At 44.3% G+C, this 22,703-nt stretch overlaps 1 protein-coding gene across 2 annotated transcripts in view; it reads right to left on the minus strand.

The window, feature by feature from the left end:
- CNTNAP2 (contactin associated protein 2) overlaps positions 1-22,703 on the minus strand; it is a 2,085,708-nt gene that overhangs the window by 159,409 nt on the left and 1,903,596 nt on the right. For both annotated transcript variants that reach the window (XM_059933152.1, XM_059933153.1), the window contains 2 exons: positions 16,993-17,229; positions 9,392-9,525 (listed from right to left, as the gene is read on the minus strand). In XM_059933152.1, the coding sequence (XP_059789135.1) occupies positions 9,392-9,525; positions 16,993-17,229 (371 nt within the window). The remainder of the gene's footprint in view (positions 1-9,391; positions 9,526-16,992; positions 17,230-22,703) is intronic.

Genomic DNA, 22,703 nt, shown 5'->3' on the forward strand with positions numbered 1-22,703 from the left:
AGGGAAGGATTAGAGACATCAAAGGGCTCATCACTGTTCCCGCAATCACCGCCCTTCTGTCAAGCCTGCTTGTAACGCACAACCAAGGCTGTGAGCTCATCTTCCAGAGGAGAGAAACACTAAATTAGCCAAAGGGAAGATGTTACAGTAAATGTAATCTCAGAGCAGGACCTTAGACTAGTGAGGTCAACTTCCTTTATTTGTTCTGACATCCCTAAAAAGATTTAATGCTTCCAAACAGTGTTATTTTTTTAAATAAAGGCTTGAACAACCTCTGATATTAAAATTTTCAGTTGTGTTTACAGCTATACACTTTTTAGTATTGTTCGTTATTGGCAGAAAGTTCAAGGGTAATAAAGGCCCACACTTTTAAATAATTCATCTGAGCCTCAGCTTCTAATTTCAGGCCAGGCCCCATGCCAGCACAGGGAAGAAGGATGTGCAGATGGAAGGACCAGAGGTTATGTCCATGCTTCCAGGAAAACTGATGTGGAACTCTTTTATGTGGCACAAACACTGGCCTGAAAGTTGGACTGCTTACTTCTTTTTTCACTTAGAGAAGTTGCGATTTTATGACCTCCAGCAAATCTGAATAGGGCTTTTCTTTTTAAAAAAAGTGTTTTCCCTCCATTACATACAGTTATTTTTTTCTAAGGAGACTATCATGTAATTTGGTATTTCAAAAAAATGAATATACCTTTTCAAAAACTGCAGTAGGCTATATATTTGTTTCTTGTTTAACATACACGCTACTCGTGGTTTGTTTTAAAGGCTCTATGTCATTAGTTTTTTTAACACTGAGGTCATATTGCATGCACTTTTCTACACCTTTCATTTGTTATCTAACAACACTTTGTAGAAATTGTGCTGACTCAGTTTTCTAACGTAGGTGGATGTATTTGAGGAAGGGTCCTGTATGGCCTCTGACCAGACCACCTAATTCACGGTCAATTTAAACACCAGTTAAATCACAGTGTTTAGAGTCTGGGCTTGGGAATCAGACAGACCTGGGTTTGTACCTCAGCTCTACCCCTTACTGACCTCTCTGTGTCTCTGTTTCATCATCTGTAAAATGGGAATAATGGTACTTATCTCACAGGAGCGTAATTTGCATAAAGTACAGTCTGTAAAGCACTAAGACAGAGACTGGTGCATAGTACACTCAAGAAATATTGATTGCTTTTACTACTACTACTACCACTACTTTATTAGTGTTATTATTATTGCCTTCACAGGATTTTCCTGTGTTGGGTTGAGGTGGGATTCCTGGAATCTTTGTTAATATTCTTGAGAAAAGCCATTTAAACCAAATCATCTATATAAGCAAATCCAGCAATTTTTAAAAAGCTTGCTCTATCAACCTCTTTTCCTAGAGCCTTTAGCGTACACGTTTCACCTCCCAGCTGCAGGTGGCATTCTCTGAGCCACGTGGAAGGCTATCTTATCACCTCCTAGGTTGCTCTCTGCACTTTCCTGTCTCTAAACACAACACAGGTCAAAAGAGTTTATCAGACAAGCATGCTACTATCTCCCACTGCTACCCTAATCGACTTCAAACACTAACCCCTCCAAAAGACTTACTTTTATTTAAAACCCTTAAGAATTTTCAAAAGTTTATAAGGCAAACTGGCAGGGGTGAGCCTGGGTCTCTTAATGGCTCTCAAAGGTGACAAAGAGGCGATGGGGTGAGCAGTGACCAGCCCCGGAAGGAGGGGTCCGGTTATATGGGTTCTAGATAGGAGTCTGCCTCTCGTGAGCACTGGGACCTTATTAGTCACCTGGACATCCTCAATCTCTGTTTTCTCAGCTGTTTAATGGGCTAATAGTACCTGCTGTTCCCAACTCATAAGGTTGAGCACGTCAAACGAGGATACGTATGAAAGTATTTTGAGCACCACATAACATGATTATTCAGGCCCTTCCAGTACAGAGAGAATTTCTCCTGGCTTGAGGCGGTTACTTGAAACACCTTACAATTGAACATTTCTCCACATACAAAAAGTAGTGCCACCCTGCCCATCAATGTTTCATGTCAATTAACATATATAGCTGCCCTATAAGTCCATAATCGAATCACTTTTCATTTTACTGCTAATAAAATTCCTCCAACAATTTTTCATTGTTGTTGCAATCTATTTTATTTATTTTTGACCTACAAATAACTGTATCTAATTAATGTATTCAACTTGATGAGTCTGGAGTTAAGTATATACCCACGAAAACATCACCACAATCTATAAACTTCTTTTTTGTTATAGTAGCTAATGTAGCCCCAATGAACATAAATGAGTATCTTGAAGCAGAGTACTGCCATAAGAGAAACCTAAAATTTGTAGCATTGGTCCTGTGGTATGGATATTAGAGGCTGGAAAGACAGACAGCAATGGTATACAAGCAAATGTTTTGTAAATCTGTCACCGCACATAACCTGGAAGGCAGACTAAGTGCCTATGACCTGTGGCTTTAGGGAAAGTGCTTCAAAAGAGCCAGAATGGCCACGGATATCAGTGGTTTCCTGCTGCCTATGTCAAGGAAGAGATGAGTTCAGAAAAGAATTGGCCAGTTTCCAAACATCAGTGAAAGGGAATAGAGAAAAGTCCAAAACTTTAGAGCCTCACACCAGACAGTAAGAAATAAAACTGTAAAAAGCTTTGACCAACGAAGGCACATGAAGATTTTCAGCTCAGCAAACTGGCTCAGTGCCATGCAGGAGGTTAAAATTAAGAGTATTTACCCTACCACAACCACCTAAGCTTCTTGTCTCAGATGGCCTCAAGGTAGCTGCCATGACCTTGAGAGCGAGGCAAGGGTCCTTGGAAGCAAATGATTATGTCGGTCCAAGAGCCACGTCTAGGGAAGAATGCAGGGCGTATCTACTGGTACATGAAACTGACCGGAAGCAGACAGATCAGAAGCCAACTCAGGTTCTGAAGGAACTGTATTGGCAAAGAAACTGCAGGTCTGGTCTACAAAGGCTTGTGAGTGTAAAACAACCCTCAGTGTAATTGACACCTGCAGGAAATGGTCCCTGGAAGCTGCACAGCTTCAAGGAATGCATTATCGCCAACATTCAGTTCAGAGGAGAGCCATGGAGAGCCATGCAAATAATGGACAGGAATTTAGCCTATTCCACGGCCAAGGGTGGCAGCAGGACGTCCTCAGAGCGTCTACCCAGCATGATTTCATCACTGTTACAGAACACAGGACTTTCCTTTTTAAAAAATATATCTGATATAGGGCAGACTTTCATTGGGTTTAGCCACTGACATTTTAGGGTTGTTACAGCAACTGGTGTTCTCCTAGTGTTATCCTAGTCTTTTTCTATATTCCTGGCCTTTAGCATTCACCATTTGCTGCTATTGTTGGTAACACTTTCCTCTGACCATTTTTAGGATTCATATTCAATATACAGCTCAATTAGCAATTGATGCAACTGCTGTTATACAATTCGGTTGAAATTCTGATTAATAGCAGGTAAGAAATGATGGTCTTTATTTTAAGAGATGTAATTCACCGACTCTGAGGAACATTTGTTTTGAAAATTCCTGATGAAAACAATTGAAGTCATGCTCTTTGTGCTATAAAAATGTGGGGACCTGATCATCATTTGTTTCTGAGGACTTGGAATTATTTAAGAAAGTCCTTATTTTACTTGCAGGAAATCTGTTAGCTTCTTCTTGGCAAGGACTGAACTGGCCCTCCAGTTAGATGAAAGCCAAAATGATACATCTTTACCATCTGTTCCTTTGATTTTTAGAGAAAATGGATTAGGAGTATCTGTGCCAGAGACTATATCCCTGAATCCTCCATTGTATAACTTCCATAAAACCCCTAAATATTTGACAGTTATTCAATGAACAGGTACTTAATTCATTTTTTGAGCTAATTTTATCCTTGGATCAGGTGAGAATATCAGAAAGTTGTATCAGCTCAGCCCTTGTCCCCTTCATCTTCCATCACCCTGTTCTACCCCACTGCCTGCAGAACTGTTTGGGCTGAAATCCACTTTTAAGTTATACTTGACTTTCCCAAGGAAATGCTACATCAAGCAGGTTTGTGAAAAACACATTTGTTGCAGAAACGCTGGTGAAGGCCCTGTGTACCACCTCTCTCGGTACCCACTATGTAACAAGGAGGATGGAGGGCCTTCAAACTATCACTGCATGTTTAAAACTCTGAAGAAATATAGCAAAATGCCAAAATTTTTAATGTTTGGATGGTGGGTCCATAGGTGTATGTTTTACTATTCTCTGTACTTTTGCATATCTTTGAACTATTTTATAACTTCAACAACATCACTCAATTTCTAACTGGCCAGAGGTATCCACTTCTAACATTTGATGGTCACCCTCCCAGACATCTCTCTACTAAGTGATTCAGCTAAGAGCATGTGTAAACTTCAGTGTGGTAGACCTAGGTTCATCTAGGCTTTTGCTACTCACTGCTTCCTGATTTTGGGTGAGCTACATCACACTCTGAGTGTCAGTTTCCACATCTCTAAAACGGGGATGCTAATGGTGCATTCCTCGTAAGCCTCTTGTGAAGACTCAATGAGAAAATGTGTGACAAGTGCTAGCACAGTGCCTGGATCACAGCATCAATAAACGTGAGCTACCATCATGCATGTGATGTTGCCAAGTGGATCGTGCCACGGGCAGCTTGCTACGCCAGTAAATAGAATCCATGGTAGATAAAAAAAAAGGAAAGAATGATAGAGTAAGAAAAATTCCATTTCCCTAGAAGAACTGGTATATTTTATGCTTATGGGTTGTGGACTTCTGGCCACCAAGAAGTTCCTAGCCAAACTTACACAAGTGGGTAAGACCTTCTGACCTGGGTAACCGTATTCCATTTCCCCATTGTCTTGAGGCCCTACTTTCTGTGACTTACTTTAACTCTCAATTTTGCTTTATGTACTCCCTGTAAACCACCTTATATCCCCTGTGCAATGTGGTTGGGACAAAAGGAAGGAAAGAAGGAGGACAGGAGAAGCCAGGGACGGCAGGCAGGAAGGAAAGTAAGAAGAAAGCATTTGTAACACAAGGCTTTGAAATTATTCCTTGTAATGGTGATGTTCAGTTCTTAGATGCACGCTAATTGGCACAGTTTTTCATCACAGTATTTTTTGGGTGCTCTCTGCCTGCTCGGGGTTTGTTATACGTTTGGCATTAAGCCTTTAGCTTTATCACGGGTGCAACTGTGAGTTTCCATAAATGATGCAACTTGAGGGTTGTCCTGGGCTCTGGTTTGCGCTGGCATCTGAGAACTCTGAGAGTCGGTTCTTCATTCTCTATGTGGACATTGGGCACTTTGTTTTTCGGCAGCGAATGTTTCATCCAAGGTCAATTTCCCTCAAGTGCTCAGCACCATTTCAGACAGTGTGTGCTCAAGGAATGCAAATTAATTTAATGTTAGCTTTAGCCAAACCCAGCTAGGAAAGCAAACCTGCTTTTAAAAACACTGTAAACACTGACAAACATCATCTAAATTATATGATGTTTGCACATATATAAATGTATAGAATTTTACCTTAATTCCAAAGGCATCATTCCATAGCACTTTTTTTTTTTTACATCTTTATTGGCATATAATTGCTTTACAATGTTGTGTTAGTTTTCTGCTGTACAACAACGTGAATCAGCTATATGTATACATATATCCCCCTATCCCCTCCCTCTTGAGCCTCCCTCCCTCCCTCCCTATCCCACCCCTCTAGGTGGTCACAAAGCATCAAGCTGATCTCCCTGTGCGATGCAGCAGCTTCCCACTAGCTATCTATTTTACATTTGGTAGTGTATATATGTCCATGCTACTCTCTCACTACATCACAGCCTCCCTTCCCCTGCCGTGTCCTCAAGTCCATTCTCTACGTCTGCGTCTTCATTCCTGTCCTGCCACAAGGCTCATCATACCATTTTTTTAGATTCCATTTATATGTGTTAGCATATGGTATTTGTTTTTCTCTTTTGACTTACTTCACTCTGTATGACAGACTCTAGGTCCTTCCACCTCACTACAAATAACTCAATTTTGTTCCTTTTTATGGCTGAGTAATATTCCACTGTATATATGTGCCACATCTTCTTTATCCATTCATCTGTCGACATTCCATAGCACTTTTAAACTCATCTTTGAGTTAGCCTTATTTTTGTTCTTTGATTAGAAGTACATTTTAATTTGAAATTATTTAAATATATTTGTCATTATATTTTATTGTAACTGGGGGCTATTAGAATGGGTTGAGGATATATGTGTGTTTTACATTTTTGTTCGATTATAAAAATGCAACATACACTTGTAATTAAAAAATGAGGAAATATAGAAAACTCTAGAGGAAATGAAGTCATTTATAATCCTTTTACACACAAATAATCACGATTAACATTTTATTATATCTTTCTCCATACATTCTTGAGGTTGTAGAAGTTCTCAAGATGGATTGATTTGTAGATTGTTTCCAGGAAAAAAAAAATTAGAGTGTTTTTTTTGAGTTCTAAAGGTGCCCTTGGAATTACGTCCACACTCTACAGTCTTCCCTGCCTGCAAGAAAGCAGGTCATGGGAGCAGGGAGTCGGCCCGACCTGCTTGTTTGGAAGCAGGCACCATATCTTTTCTTCCTCCACCATGTCTACATTTGTTTTCCATCTGGGCTGGACTGGAGAGGCCGGGCTGACAAAGACCAGTGCACCCCAGACCATGAAGGCTTCCCAGGCTGCATTCAAGTGGGTTGAGGCATCTGCTTTCTAACCATGTCCAGAAATCTCAGCGCAATTGCATCCCATGGTATGACAGAAGGAGGAGGTGGGGGACAGGGCTTTCCAGCGCCCTGGGTACAATTCCTATGGCCGAATTAGTTCCATGCCTTTTAGAATGCTTCCCACTTCTCTCTTCTCCTTTACCTCAAAGCATTGCGCAGCCCAAGTTTTTCATACCCATCGTGTTTCCTTTTCCTGGAACTGTAGTCCTGTTCCTTGGAGGACTCTCCCCAATTCCCCACGCTGATCATGAGGTTTGATTAGGGGCTATCAGTCATTGTTCCCCTCTCCTCACGACAGGGTGAGTGTGTGACCCCAGCCAGGTCAATCAGAGACCTTCTCCGGATTTTAAAATGAGAACCAAGAAACTAGGACCTTGCTTCTGGTCCCAGCAAAACTGGGAAGATGTGAGCCGACTTCAGTGTCTGTGTCCCATGATGTGTGGAAGGTGAAGCCACCTGCAAGAGGAATTGTCCAGTCCTCTAGAGGCAGGTGACAAGCAGAGAAGACGGAGGGAGGGAGGGAGGGAGGGACGGAGAGGGGGAAGAAGGGGGAGGGAGGGAGGGAGGGAGGGAGAGAGAGAGGCACTCGGTCGTGGCCTAGGCTTTGTTTTAATCCTCCAGGTCCCCTGGATTCTTTCAAAATTTTGGTTTTCCCTTTCTTAAATTCTATAACCTAGCCTAGGAATTTTCTCTACAAATGAATTCTGAACTGGTTTTCTGTCCTTTGTGATCAGAAGAACCCTGAACAATAGAAGCCGCTTCTCCCCAGCCCCGCTTCGGTCCCCTGGACTCTGCAGGCCTCTGGCTCCTCCACTGTCTGGATTTCTCAGCCTTTCCTCAAGAGCCCCAAGGCCTCAAAATAGTCCATCCGTCTCCCCTTCTTCAGGGTAATCTCTAATTTACTGTAGCAGACAGCAGCTCTGATGAAGCTGATATTTGTTCTTAAAGAGCTGCTGCTTCCTTCCAAAGATTCCCCAGTTGGTGGAATTTGGCAGAAGGGAGGCCTTCTTGACCTTCTTTACTCCAGACTCTCATCTGGGGAAATGCACCAGGAAATGGAATTATTTAGCCTATCACCTGGACTCTCTTCTCCCACTCACCCCACCCTCGGCTCTGCATGTGGTTCCTCAAGCCACAGGGCTCAGTCCCCACACACGACGCGTTTTCTTGGAGAGAGTGAGATTAACCTTGCAAAATTCCGCAGCTGAAACAGCTCCCTTCCTTGACACTGTCCTTCAAGCTGATTGCTGAGCTCTTTTCAACTTTTAATATTATTTTGCAATGGTGAAATGGCAAGATAATCACTTTCTTTAAGAGAGGTGACAGACGGCGCACTTTAAAACAAGAGAATGCCTCTAATCAAAAGCCAGTAAACACAATGTTGATAAAATGGTATAAAACCACCCCTTTCCTGTAATGGTATAAATCACCATACTAATCCTGGACTTGCTGGCTTTTCTGAATCAAACTTGAGTTATGGTGGAAGATGGGTGTGGTTTACTCCGTAAGTAATTTGCAGCACCTAACACGTGACAGGCACTGCGCTAGACTCAGCGACTGTCCATCACTCTGAGAGAACCTTATTTATGCCCTATTTGATTGATTGCGCAATAGGCTGTAACTGCAGGTTGTCATTTTCTTAGGAAAGGCCTCTCCTGAAAATGCTCTCTAGCATTTACTGCTAAAGGCCAAGCGTAAAGTCCATATCAAGTTATGAATTTGACATCCACCAGTGCTCACGAAGAGACGGGGCTTATGCCTTTCCTTTGCAACCTGAACTTCCCACAGTTACCAGCCGAATCCGAGTCCGAATGAGGTCGGAGAGGCTGCTGAACCCCTGCCAAATGACATTCCACTTGACTGACAAAACAGCGTCCCCCTGCTGTTCTTCTTCCTGACAGGTATCTATTTTGAACTCCTTCTAGAGAATGCAGTGACAGTTCCAGCCTTGATCTTTGCCTTAGCTCCCAGGGAGACCTCCCCATGCCATGTTTTATTCATGGTGTCTCCCAGGCTGGTCTCTTCATTGTAAAAATCGGTCGTGGGGGTAGGGACACTCCATGAACCTGAAATAAAGTTTGAGTGTCACAATAAAACTGTCCCTTTGTGTACGGAAAGCCTACAACCAGAGTCTGAGATGCTGGGCAAGGTTTGTGTACTGAGGATTTTTAAGGCAAAGCATCCACAGAAGAAAAGAAAATAGTTATTCACATTGCATTGGAGTCGTGAAGGAAGCAGGTCAGATAAACCAAAGTAACCCTTGCCGGGAAACGCGATAAGCTTCAGACATCTGAGACCATGGAGAAAAAAGACGCTGCAACGGATAAAAGCAGTAGACTGATAGATGTGCAGGGCTACAAGCAGGAAAGCTACAAAGAACGCACAGGGTAAACATTTATTCTACCTTCTCCCAAGAAATCTCTTCTCCATCAACTCCGTCACTGTCCTTCCTATAGGAACTGGATATCTTTCTACTTCACAGGTTAGAAGTTTGTAGGAGAAAGTATCAGAAGCATCTCTTCCACCTGCCCTAACTGCCCAAAACAAAACCAATCAAAACCAATAGCCAAGCATGACAGAGGACAGAGATTGCAACCCGGCATCACATCCGATTGATGAGTAACACATGTGTACCTTGAGAGTGATGGTCCTCTCGTGACGGGTGACATTAACGCTGTGGGGCTGCCCATTGGCCATGCTCCTGTGGTCCACGTCAATATTATATGGCTCCCTGGTGCCACCCAGGCTGTACTGGATCTGTAAGCTTCCTACATAGAGAAAAGAAAAGAAACTCAGTCATTTCTCCACTCTAGATTTCATTTTAATGTCACTTCCCCCACCCCTTGAGGCTAATTCCATTAAACTCAGCTTCAACGTCCATCAATATCACTGCCGTTCTGAATTCTGAGTCACTAGCTCAGAGGCACACCAATCCATAAAGGCTCACAGCACCAGGCACACACATGTTGACAATCTACCAACAACAAGCCGTCAGTGACCATCATCTCCAAGTTGAAGCAGCAAATGGTATAAACAGTCCAAGCCGGGATTGCGCCTGGGATGGCAGAATGAGAACACACATGATATAGGACCATGGAGACGCCTACAGGCCCCACAAAATACTCTGTGAAATAAAAAATAAATGCAGGATGCTGGGATGGTCTCATGCCATCGGCCAAGTGTGACACTCAGCATATAAAGGAATCATGAACATACAATATTAAGAATAAACATAATTTACAGAAGATAAATACATGCATGGGATTTTGGGTGGCTTCACTGAGACCAAGAAAACGAAGCAATGGCTTTCATTCTAGGTTAGCGAGCTCATCAATCCAAGTGCAAATCAAAGGTGAAAAGATGCGTCCTCATTGCCTCTCAGCTGCAGTTCACTTTGCCTCGACAAATTATTCTTTTTTCTCTTTCTTGTTTCTTCCCAATAATGACAAGCAATATTCAAAAAGACTAATATAATATTCTAGATCCTGCTTTTAATTAATCTGCACAGCAAACGTAGCTTTTATTTCTTAGTTATGATTTTTAAAGGCATCGACTTTTTATCTCATTTTTTACTCAAATTGGAATCTTGGTGTTAACAGCTTTTGACGTCTCAGAGCTTAAAAATGGAGCCAGTAATTTAGCAAGAGTTTGGCCAACTGTAAAGCACCTCAAAGATTCTTTGTTGCCTTTTTCATTTTCCTTCCAGAGGAACAAAACTGATATTCTAAGTTGTGAAATAGAACATGATAATTAAAACTTAAAAAGTGAACAGAAAAAAAGAAAGAAAGTCACTGGAAACTCCACCATCCAGAGGTAACTACTCTAAATATTTGGCAACACCTCCTTGTCGGTAATTCTCATGTCCTTATGTGTACGTAAATAAATGCAGTAGTTTCTGAATGCTGCCCTTTCTTATTTAGTGTTACATGTGCCATTTAAAGTATTGAACTACGTTCCTGGAATTGAAAGAACAATCATGAATTACTTGCATTTCCTATTTTTCCTTTCTGAACAAATCTGGCAAGGCTTCACTATTTCTGAGTTTTCTCTTGGCACTTGATCCTAGATTCCTTTGCCTTATAGCGTTTCAACCAAGCACTGTTGACTTTCGTCTCCTGAATGGGTCTAAGTTCACCCACTCTCCCCCATCTCCACAACCACAGGGCCTCCACTGGCACCTAGAATGCCCTGGTATGGTTCCCATAGGAGCCCGCCCCTGCACGCAGAGCTCCTGGCCTGACTCAGGGCCCCTGTGCTGGCCACTCCCTATCAGTGACCTGACGGCCACCACCACCTGAGCTTCACCTGCATCGGCTTCTGCCTGGATCACGTGATCCAAATCAGTCCCTCCTTTAAAAGTGATCACTCTTGACCCCATTTCACTCTCAGGCGAGTCCCCTCTTTCTGTGCTCTCTTACTACTAATCCATTAATGGAGGTGTCTCACTGGGACCTCAGACACAACATACGTGAAACCAAACTCTTGATCTTCCCCTCCAAAAACTATTCCATCACAATTTCCACATTTCAGTTAACGGCCACTTTATCCTTCCAGCTATTCCTGCCTAAAAGCCCTGATTCCCCTCTTGCTACTACATTACACGTGTGATATATCAGCAAAGCTTCTTGGCTCAGTCTTTAAAACACACCCTGAATCTTACTGCTCTCATCACCTCCATTTCTATCCCTGGACCAAGCCACCCTCGTCTTTTGTCTGGATTACTGTACTAGCCTCCATACCAACTACTGCCCTTCCCTCACGTTCCCTCAGCCCAGCGTGGCCTCCGCCCCTCACATACCTGGTCTCTCCACACGGCAGTCAGAGCGGTCCTCTGATCAGAACCCTCCCACGGCCTCCTGTCTCACTCAGAGTAAAAATCGACGTCTTCCTAACGGCTCACCAGGCCCTCTGTGATCTTCCGCCTCATCTGTGACATAACCTCTCATTATTCTCCTCCTTTCTCACTCCTCACCCGAACACACTGGCCTCTTTGTTGTCTCCCCAGATGCCGGCATGTTCCTGCCTCAGGGCCTTGGCACCTGCTGGTTCTTCTGCCTAGGATGCTCATTTCCCCATTATCTGCATGGCTGACCCCTCACTCCCTTTAGGTCCTGCTCAAATATTGTCTTCTCTGTGATTATTTCTGTGACTTCCTTATTAGAAGCAGAATTTACCCACTCCTTTCCCTTGGCCAGGCTCTCCCTTTTCTGCCTTATTTTTTTCCCCATGAGAGTTCTTACCATACAACATACTACATACTGTACTTAATATGTTTACTGCTGGTCTTCTGCTAAAATGTAAACTCCATGAGAGTAAGAATTTTTGTTTATGTTCTTTATGACTTAATTCCCAACGTCTAGAACAATGCCTGATACATGGTAGGTGCTGGATAACTACTCATTGAGTGAATGGATGATGGTCTCCTTGCCTCTGTGCTTTCTTCCTTCCCATGTTTTCTTAGCAGAGAAATCTTTTCAAGATGCATAACTGACTAGTCTGGTTCACTTAAAACTCTTCAAACTTTCCAGCTGCTTATAGGATAAAGACATACATTCTTAACATAGCTTATGATGTCCCATCTGATCACAGCTTGCCAGTTACTTTATTTTAAAAGATGCCATTTACCCTCTTACTTTTTACATTCAAGCTACCTAGGACTTCTCTTATTTCCTAGGAAATACAATTCTTCCTGCCTCAGGACCTTTGAATATGTTGCTCCCGTTTCCTGAGCTACTTCTCTCCCCACCCCTCAGTGATTTACCCTATTTTTTCTTTATTCTAATAGCATTAAAAACAATCTAGTGTTTGGCAGTGAAGGAGATGATTAGGCAGTTGTTTGGCTACAGGTAGAAAAAACAAGTCGATTGTCTTGAGTTTTTATTCTTCACTTTACTTCTGGTGCTCTGACCTTGTATGATCACAGCCAGTTTTCTTAAATACACAGCTGTATTCATTCATCATTTAAAACTTAATTCCTTTAGAACATACTTATTTAGTGCCCCTGTTGAACCCAAGTTTTCAAGGTCTAGAGGTGGACTGCCTGGCTGGCTGTAAGTGTGGAGTCCACTTCTAATACAGACACCCATCCCCAGCCCCTGTACGGTATGGGCCAGGCCGTGCCTGGATCTGGGGATGCGAAGAGAAGTAAGAGAGGGCTCTGCCTTTGAGGCTGGGAGTCGGAGGAACTGGTAATTATGCCAAAAAAAAAACCAAAAAAAAAACTCTGGACATTTTTCTCCCTACTGTCTCTTCGTCATTGGCCCCTTTATGTTCTCCAGCTCATTAAAATCAGTATTAAGTTGTTTTCGTTATTTTTTCTCTTTTCTGACTTCTCTAATTGCTTCACTTAATGGCAATGGAAATGATTTGCTTTGAGGAAAAAGATGAGTTGGACCTTAAAATTTATATATAGTGAACATCTATAAACAGTAATGGCAATATTCTTGAATAATAAAATTTAAATGATATATTTATTCCTTTCAAACAATAGCACAAGAGAACTACTAAATGACGGGAAGGAGAATACTAATATTTGTTCATTAAAATAAAATATTATTAAGATGGAGAGATACTTCACTTCTTGCATCTCATGTTCATCTCCCGGGTGAATTAAAGCAGTTATAAGGGACTACTCTTTCATTGGCTGCAGCAAATAATGTGCTTAACAGATTTATTCTCTCCTTGTCATCATCATTACCATCAGCAAACAATTACAGAGCACCTATTGCAGGCAGGAGATGTAGTGTGGGGGCCTTTCATCTCACTGGGAAGGCAGGGCATATTTATAACAAAGATGGATAACAATACAGTGCACTAAAAGCCAAACAAATGACATTGAAAGTAAGTGTAATAGGAGTTTAAAGTAAGGAGACGTCATTGAAAGGAGGTGAGACTTGATCTGGGTCTAGAGTGAAAGGTGGGTATTAAGCTACAGAGGAAGATGGAGCTTTTCCAGATAAGGGCACACAGCAGGCAGCAGGGCAGACGTCCTTGGGGCGCGTGAGGAGTAAAGAGTTCCTGGAGAAGGAAGAGTAGGGAGGAGGTCCTTATCGTAAACAGGATACAGGACCTATCGTAAACAGGACCTCCTGTTTACTCTGCCTCACTATGAGGCAAAATGTAGATTAAATCATGGGCTCTGGATAATAACCGCTAGCACACACACATACAGTGTGTGTGTGTGTGTGTGTGTGTGTGTGTAATGTGTTACACTTACTAACTCACTTGACTTTCACAGCACTGCTCTGAGGGAGACACTTTGTAACAGATGATGAGACGGAGCCACGACTGCCCCAGATCCCACAATCTGCAAACGTAGAAGCAGAATTCAAACCCATACGTTCCGGTTCTGCACTCCGAGCTCTCACTCAAGAGGCTGGAGGGTCCTGATTGGAAGGTGCTGGGACTCGGGATCTGTCCTCCTGCTCCTGGGGAAGGAGGCCCTCCTGGCTGTATGACAGCGACACTGTGTGTGAAGGAAGACCTACTCTGGCTGGGCTGGGCAAGGTTCGGGTGACTGGAGGCAGAGAGACGGTCGGGACAGAGCATCCCAGGGGCGTGCTGAGGTGCACTGCTGCCCCACGGTGGGGTCACGGCGTGCCAGGAGCCCGGCTACCCTCAGGCCTCGGCAGATCTGTGGAGGTAAGGGCTGCTGGAGCCCCTGGGCGGGGGGCCTCCCAAGTACAACCTCGTGCATCTGCCCAGGTGCCATTCAAAGATAACGTTCTATGTGTGCCACGCCAGGAGCAATGTCGGGAGGCACTGAATCAGGAGACCTCTGCCAGGAGAGCAGCAGTGGGGAAGCAAAGGAGGGGATACTCTGGACGGACATGGTGGGCATAGGACGCACAGGACTGGTCAGGCTGGATGGCCCACAAGAGGCGGAAGGTCGGAGCGCTCATGAATGAGGCCAGGCTGCGGGTTCCGGCGTCTGAGAAGCGGTAGCACCGTCAGAACAAGCGGGGCCTGGTTCTGGGAGCGGCGAGGACAATACAGCTTCCAATATGTTAAGTTTACGAGATGCCGGGGCACTTAGTTAAAGCTTTTTATTTTATTTTAATGACACTTTGGCTTAGTTCTTATTGTTTTCCCTGAATGAGTTCCTCAAATTTTTCTAGCTTTAAATCTCAATTCATAAAAAATGCAGCATTTGGAGTATGAAAAAGCCAAATTTTCATTAGCAATTGAGGACGGCCTTGCAATAATTAGAGAGAAACTGACTGTCCATGCTTTGCAAATGCACCGAGTGTTCTAGAGGTCTCTAAGCAGGGCAGTGGAGAACTCCGGGTCCAGCATCAGACACCTGGGTTCAGGAACCCCAGTTGTGCCATCACCAGCTGAGTGTGCAAATCACTGAATCTCTCTGCACTCCAGCCTACCACCTGCAGGAAGAGGGTAAGAATGGACTCTACCTTACAGAGTGTGTGCTCTTGGGAATTAATGCATGTGAAACCCTTAGCACAGCTTCGGGCAGCCTTACACGGTAGCCATTAGTATGGAAACGATTAGTCAAAACCCCTGCGCGTGACAAAGGCCCACAGACACATGCGTGAGTGCTCGCAGGGGCCGGTGCAGGCTTGGGGTGTGAGTTACTGGATAGAATTGGGACCAGATTTTAACGCGGCAGTGGCTTGAGAAGCAGACGATACAGCATCTACCGAGGCGTGTTCCTGACATTCCTGACCAGCTAGAGGTGAGAACCATCCTCCCTGCCCACTGAGGAGAGGTTGGGGCATGAGAGTGGAGAACATCAGTGCATTAAATGGCTATTTAATCTGATGCAGGAGAAAGAAACTTAACACGTGACCTTCCAGAGAGCAGGGGTGTACACTTTTCTACTTCCTCACTTCCTGATTTAACTGTTTTTTTCTGATGAGAACGGTGACACGATCACTGAGAGCATTTGACATGTGTAGAAGAGTATTACCCAGGAGAAACAAATCAACTACCCAAACAAAGATACTTTGTGCTCACATTATTGCTTTTTTTTTCCCTATCCATCTTTTCTACAGAGCTAAACTGATATTGTACAGTCAAGGCTGTATCATGCCTTTTTTTGGTTTCATATAATATTACATAAAAATTTTTTCCATGTCATTAATTACTCTTCATAAATATTATTCTTAATGGATACACGATATTCCATAAAATGGTGATTCCCTCTTTTACTAACCATTTTCTTAAAATTTAACTTCTAGGTCCTTTCCAATTCTTATTTTCACAAATAACATTATAAACTATGATGAACATCTTCATGCTGAATCTTTGTCTGATATTTGGCTTCTTTCTTCAGAAATAATCTCTGAAAGGGAAAATCCTAACATTTTTTTCCCACCCATCTTTTAAATCAACAGAGCATTGCCCAGAGAAGTTTAAGAATTTACTATTTTATTAACACTCAAGCTGAATTGGGTTAATAATAATAATTTTTAGTTCCCACAGAAGAAAATCTTGATCTTTAAGATGCTACGACACTGGAATAGCTGTCAAAAAAGGCTGCAGGACCTACTAGAGAATGGACTTGAGGATACGGGGAGGGGGAAGGGTAAGCTGGGATGAAGTGAGAGAGTGGCATGGACATATATACACTACCAAACATAAAATAGATAGCTAGTGGGAAGCAGCTGCATAGCACAGGGAGGTCAGCTCTGTGCTTTGTAACCACCTAGAGGGGTGGGATAGGGAGGGTGGGAGGGAGGGAGACGCAAGAGGGAAGAGATATGGGAACATATGTATATGTATAACTGATTCACTTTGTTATAAAGCAGAAACTAACACACCATTGTAAAGCAATTATACTCCAATAAAGATGCTAAAAAAAAAAAAAAAGGCTGCAGAGCTTCAATCGTTAAAGAGCAAGACGAGAGAGGGAGCCTCCGTGTCTCCAGCCTGTACAGTCTCCCTGGGGAATGAGAGACATTTGCTCCGTGATAAACCTAAATATTTTTATTTGTAAAAAAGAGATCTTAAAACTCCAAGTATCATAGAACTCAAGTTTTCAGAGAGGAAATGGACTCAATGTTTGGCATGTTTATATGCTTTAGAACTGCTTAGATTTCTCCGAAAGATCATAAGTCCATTTGTATATTCTAAAATAGGATGCCTCTTTTAGTCGCACTGACACTCCTGGCTTAGTGTATATTTGGAGATGGTCCCCGATATTACAACACTGAAGGGCAGATGGTCCCCAATATTACAACCCTGAAGGGCAGAAGGCTAGGTATCCTCGTCCTTACCGGTGGGTTTGACGAGAACTGCCAGGAAGTCGGTGGTGAAAGAGCTGACGTAGAGGAGGATGCAGGGTGCCTTGGTGGTGCTGAAGCTGAAGCGGATCTCCTCGCGGGCCAGGTCCGGGGCCCCATTCTGCGGGTTCCGGGAGTTCTCCGACCTGCCGCCCGATTCCTTAGCACCGGACCCGGGCGCCTGGAAGTTATACCGCAGCCACATCCCCTCTTCAAAAAATGCACCCACATCTGTTGAAAAGGAAAGAGAAAATGGAAAGGTGAGAAGTCCGTGGCTAATACCACCAACCATTTAACCTGGGTAGACGGTGAGCTTTGTCGTGGCCGCTAAGGCCGTTCCTGGAGGGCGGACCGACTCCAGGAAGGGAACGTCTACGCAGATGGACGTTGTTTCATCAACACGGATACGCTACCAAAAACAAAAAAGCAGTGTAACAGAGTATAGCAGTCTGTCAACTTAAAACGTAGTAGCTAAATTAAGAAACATTAACTCATACCAGAAAAAAGTTTCACGTTTAGTACTTAGACCAAATAACTAATTTCGGTTGAAGAGAGATGCTGAGAATAAAGGCAGTGGCATGGTTACGGAACTGTTGACCGACACCACCCGCTTCGGCCAGACCCGCTTCCCTGAGCTGTCTCACAACAGGAGGTCCCGATAAGGAACGTGGTGCTGCGGAAAACTAGCCGGGAGGAGAAGACCAACCTCTTAGAATCCTTCGCGCTGGAATCCCTCCTGGCTGAGCAATGTGCACGCCATCAGGAAGGACCCTGAGTCAGACCAAATACGGGCCAAGCAAGATGACTGGCCAGAGACAACCAGGAAACTAACCCCATCACCAAGCCATGTGGCAGAGCAGTTCTCCGGGGTTCCCTTACCCTGCTGCTCTCTGCCCGGGCGCCCCTTCCCAATAAAGTCTCTTGCTTTGTCAGTACATGTGTCTCCTTGGACAATTCATTTCCGAGTGTTAGACAAGAGCCCACTCTCGGGTCCTGGAAGGGGTCCCCCTTCCTGCAACAGTATCACATGAACCACTAATTCAAGGAACTCACGGGCATCTGCTGAGAGATCGGAGTTGCTTTGGATGTTCACCCAGGAAAGCCCTTGGTGAAACCCTGATGAAGTCCTGGGAGGCTTTGGGTATAGTCTTCAAAAGTCACAAGACATGAAGATAGAGGGAACTGGGTTCAAATTTGGTGCTGCCCTTAATTGGTTATGCGGCCTTAGAAGTCGCTTAGCCAGCTTCTCTAGGCCTCAGTATTTTATATGTGAAAGAGAGGTAATAACAGTGAGAATTACAAAAGATAATTAAAGTAATTAGCACATAATAAATAGTACCTATTATTATTATTAAGAAATTAGAAGAAAGGTCACCCATCCTTCAGCAGTTTTTTCCTGTGGCCTAATCAATGCTAATTAGTTCTTAATCATTGCCTGGCAGACAAGCTCCTGCTACAGTTTCTCCATTGTTTGCTCCATGTTCTAAAATCACCTCCTGACTCCCTGTGAAAGGCTGGGGCACGCGAGCAAGGTTTGCTTGGCCTTCACAGTTACTGTTTCATTGCCTTCTGCACATGACCTTGAAAGCATTTCCCAAACTTCTTTGCCCGTGGAACCCGTTACTCTCGTAAGACCTGACATCCCACTAAACTAACATTGCACAGAATGTATTTTGTGAAACATCCGCTTTACATTATAATGAATAGGAGAGGACCAATTTTAAGAGGATTCTTTCCTCTGGGAATTCTGAAGTGTGTTCTTGTTAAAGAAGCCTAGCACAGAGAGAGTCAGCAGCACAGTGGGCTGATTCCGGGTCTGCAGTCAGACACCTGTGGCTAAGCAACCCTGCTAACGTGGTCAGTGGCTTGAAACTCTCTAAGCTTCAGCTTCCCTCTCTGGAACCTGGGGCCTCAGGTTGTCGTGAGGATTAAAGAACCCATGGATGATACTTAGCCTGGTGCCTGGAATATATGATAAGCGTCCAATAAAGATTACTTAGTCATATTACAAAGACAGGTTAGCACTTTCTCCTGAGGGCCGCAGATGCCACCCTGACCCCCACCTCACATGATCACACACGTGCACCACTGCACCTGGCACTGCTGCAGAGGCTGTCACGTCCCGCTTCCCACTGAGCTGTGGTGAAGAGTTCAGTCAACTACACGCTCTCAACTGTGGGCACTACTGTTCTCCTCCTGGCCCCCCACCCAAGGGCTTTCGCAAGTGTGTGTGTCTGTGTGTGTGTTTGTGTCTGTGTCTGTGTGTGCACATACACGGAGGGTACTACTGGCATTTGGTGGGTGGGGGTGAAGCCTGCTGAGTGTCTTGTGACATGTGGGACTGTCTCACACAATTAAGAATTGTCCTGCTCAAAATGCCTAGAGTGTGTTCGCCGGGAAACACAGGATTAAACAGATACTTAATCCATGCTAGTCACTGCAGACTCATCAGGATGTAAAGATGCAGCAAATGCATCAACGCCTTGAAGAGTCTTCTGTCTGAAACTGAGCAGGACCCTGTGGGGCTCCTGGGCACAAAAGCCTTTCTGTGGCCCCTTCCTTGGGTTCCAAAGTGCAGGTTCAAACAATTGCTGATCAGGGAAGGGAGGGGATGCAGAGACCAGGGAGGAACAGTCAAGAAACAACGGTGCAGCCTTGGGGCAGCGTCCTGGGTCCACCTCAAGGGATACACAGAACAGTATCTTTGCGCTCTTCTGCAGAACCAAGGCCCCCAGCAAATGGAAGATGTTAACTACTGATGATGCTCTCTTCATTCCAGAGAAGGTCACAGCTCGCCCATCATCACCTGACACCAGGTGATCTCTGGACTGAAGGAATGCGGGCCCTGCATGCACCCGCATCCTTATCAGCAACCCCGCCCCTCGACTGTGAAACTCCTCACAAACCCCCCTGGGTTGGGACACGCTGTTTTGAGGGCATTAGCCCGCTCTGGCCCCCTTTGCCTGGCAAAGCAACAAAGCTATTCTTTTCTATTTCACCCAAAACTCTGTCTCTGAGATTTAATTCGGTGTTGGGGTACAGAGGCCAGATTCAGCTTCACGTCCAGCGGTGGGTGCAGAGGAGACACATCGACACTTTGAACACAGTGTGGTGAGAGTTATGGTGGTTTACTTGGTAGGTTATGTGAGAAGAACCCCCCTCTTACTGCCTGGAGGATCCTGAGCTGACTTTTCCACTCTCTCAGCAAGGAGAGTGGAATTGATCACCAGCCGCATGCCAGGCACTATGCCGGGTGCTGAGGTCACAATCCTTGTTCTCAAGGTGCTCTTGATCTAGAGGAGAATTTAGGCTAACAGACATCATCAGAAGGCAGTGTGCTCAGTACAGGATCAGGTTCATATAGGGGGCACTTGGAACAACAGGGGTACCAGCCCTGTCTCCAGGGCTCCAGGAAGACTTCCCCAGTGAAAAGACATTGAAGTCGGGACCCAAAGAGCCAGAGGCGGGTCGCTATGTAAAGGTGAAGATGAAGACAAGCCGCTTTCTAGCTGAGGGCGCAGCGTGTAAACAAACTTAGGGGCCAGAGAGTCTGCAACGTGAGCATCGTGCCCCGAGGTGAAATTCACATGCTCCTTTTTTTTTTTTTTTAACAATATCAGTTGTTCACACAAGACTCACTAGGCTCCCACTACTGCTGGGAAAACAGTGAAGGAGACAGAGGTGATCCTTACCCTCAGTAGTTCAGATCCTAGTGGGACAGACGGACATTCCTAGGACTGGCTGATGTGACAGCGTCTAGCAGCTGGTGGGGGCCGGGAGCATTCGGGGAGAGCAGGCAGGCTGGCCGCCCAGAGCAAAGACACCAAGGGGTGTGTTTTGCCTGCAGAGAGGTTCTACCAGAGGATGCAGGGGTCAGCATCTGGGAACAGGTTTGGGCCAAGCAGGAGAGAAGAGGTAGACCTGGGGCCTGGAGAGAGGGAGGGAGGAAGGCTAGAGATCAAGGCTGGAGGGTTTGAACAAGCCAGAGGCGAGCAGACAGGGCTGATGCACAGGGAGAGAAAAAACGTATCGGGCCCTTGAAACTCAAGGCTGAGGAGCGCAGCACCTGGGCCTGGGAGGGGTGGGGGCGGGGGTTCTGAGCAGCAGAGGCTGAGGAAGCAGGTAAAGCCAAGGAGACCACAGGCAACTGAGCCACAGATGCAGCGCCTCGCCAGTGAGACCCTAAGCTCCCTCGGGCCAGGCTCTCCCCAGGTATTCTGCTCCCAGAGAGAGGGCAGAACTGAGTCCCTGACAGCACTTCTCAACAGGCCTGGGAGTCTGTTAAAATGCTGGTGCTCAGGCCCAGCCCCAGATTTTAGCTCAGAGGGTCTGACTCAGAGGGTCTTGAGAATCAGCACGTGTAAGAGGCGACGCTTAGGGACACAAGAGTCTGAGGTCCTGGGAGCTGGAACTGAGGCAGGATAGTGCGCTCGGTGGGGCTGCTGGGCGGTCCTGTCTGGGTGAGAACTTACGCTTTTCTCAGATAAACTGGCGATGAGCATTCCAAGGCAGATCATAAAGGGAAATTTGGAAAGCTAGGGATTTTGGATAAACAAATAAAAAATATGCCATAGAGAATACTTCTGGTGTATTTCAGAGTCATCCATCGTTAAGAAGCTTTAAGGATTCATGCCAGTATTGGAGGAAGGGATATACCACGCTTAAAAGCGTTGCTCTGAAACCACATCGTAACCCAACTGTCAAAGCGGGGCCTGGGAGTGCTGTGAGCCATTTAAGGTTCCAAGAGGCAGAATTACAGCTGTTATTTCATTGTTTCAGATCTTTTTAAGGAAATGCCAAATCGGAGTACTGTGATTTCATTTAGGAAAGTAATATTCCCATCCCTTCTGAATGAATAATTAAAATAATGCTTACTTCACGAGCCCCAAATAACATCTTTTCCCCCATTAAATGATCAAAAAGTTGATTTAGAATGCTTGATTTAAGGTTTTATACTAATATGAGATAGTTTAATTTTTGATATTAATTTTTTTGGATAAAAAAATGATAAATTTTGGGTCTAGTTATTCTAAGATACATTATGAAGGAGATTTGTTATGTGTCTCAAAATTTTGAAATACATTATGCCAGACTTAGGATCATAAAGGTCACAGGGGTCTTGAAGCCGACAAGTAATCTTGTCTTAACCATTTCTTGGTCTTCAAAACAGATATGTAAATCACCCCTGATTGTGGAAAGTAAGTTTGGAAATGTTTGAAATAAAATCCACAAACCATACATCCCAGAAAAATACCACAAAGGTATTTTCCCCTTTGTCTAACCAAATCCCTGATGCTCACAGTGGAAAAACAAACAGCTGGCACCCACCCCTGTAATTAAATTGCTCCTCATCTTTTTCTCCTCCAAGTTCTATAATTCTATTCCTTTTGTCTTTTCACTTAGGATATGTTTTGCAACCTATATTTTTTAAATAGACATGATTCTTTCTGTTCTCTAACTTCCCCCTGAGGACCCAGAATTGAAAGCCCCCAACTCACAGATGGGTTCTTTTCCAAAAGTTTATTTTAAAGTCAGTAACTTGCAACTTGGAACTATTTTCCCATAGAAACAATGCTTTAAATGATGGTTGGTTTGCCAGGAGAGTCTACAAATGCTGAATCACTCTGGATGGGTAATAAAAGATAATTGAAGAGTGCCACTGTGTATTAGTAATTAAAGCAGAAACAACAGCAACAACAAATGCT

The sequence above is a fragment of the Balaenoptera ricei genome, chromosome 9 (assembly GCF_028023285.1).
Source record: "Balaenoptera ricei isolate mBalRic1 chromosome 9, mBalRic1.hap2, whole genome shotgun sequence".
Classification (NCBI taxonomy): Eukaryota; Metazoa; Chordata; class Mammalia; order Artiodactyla; family Balaenopteridae; genus Balaenoptera; species Balaenoptera ricei.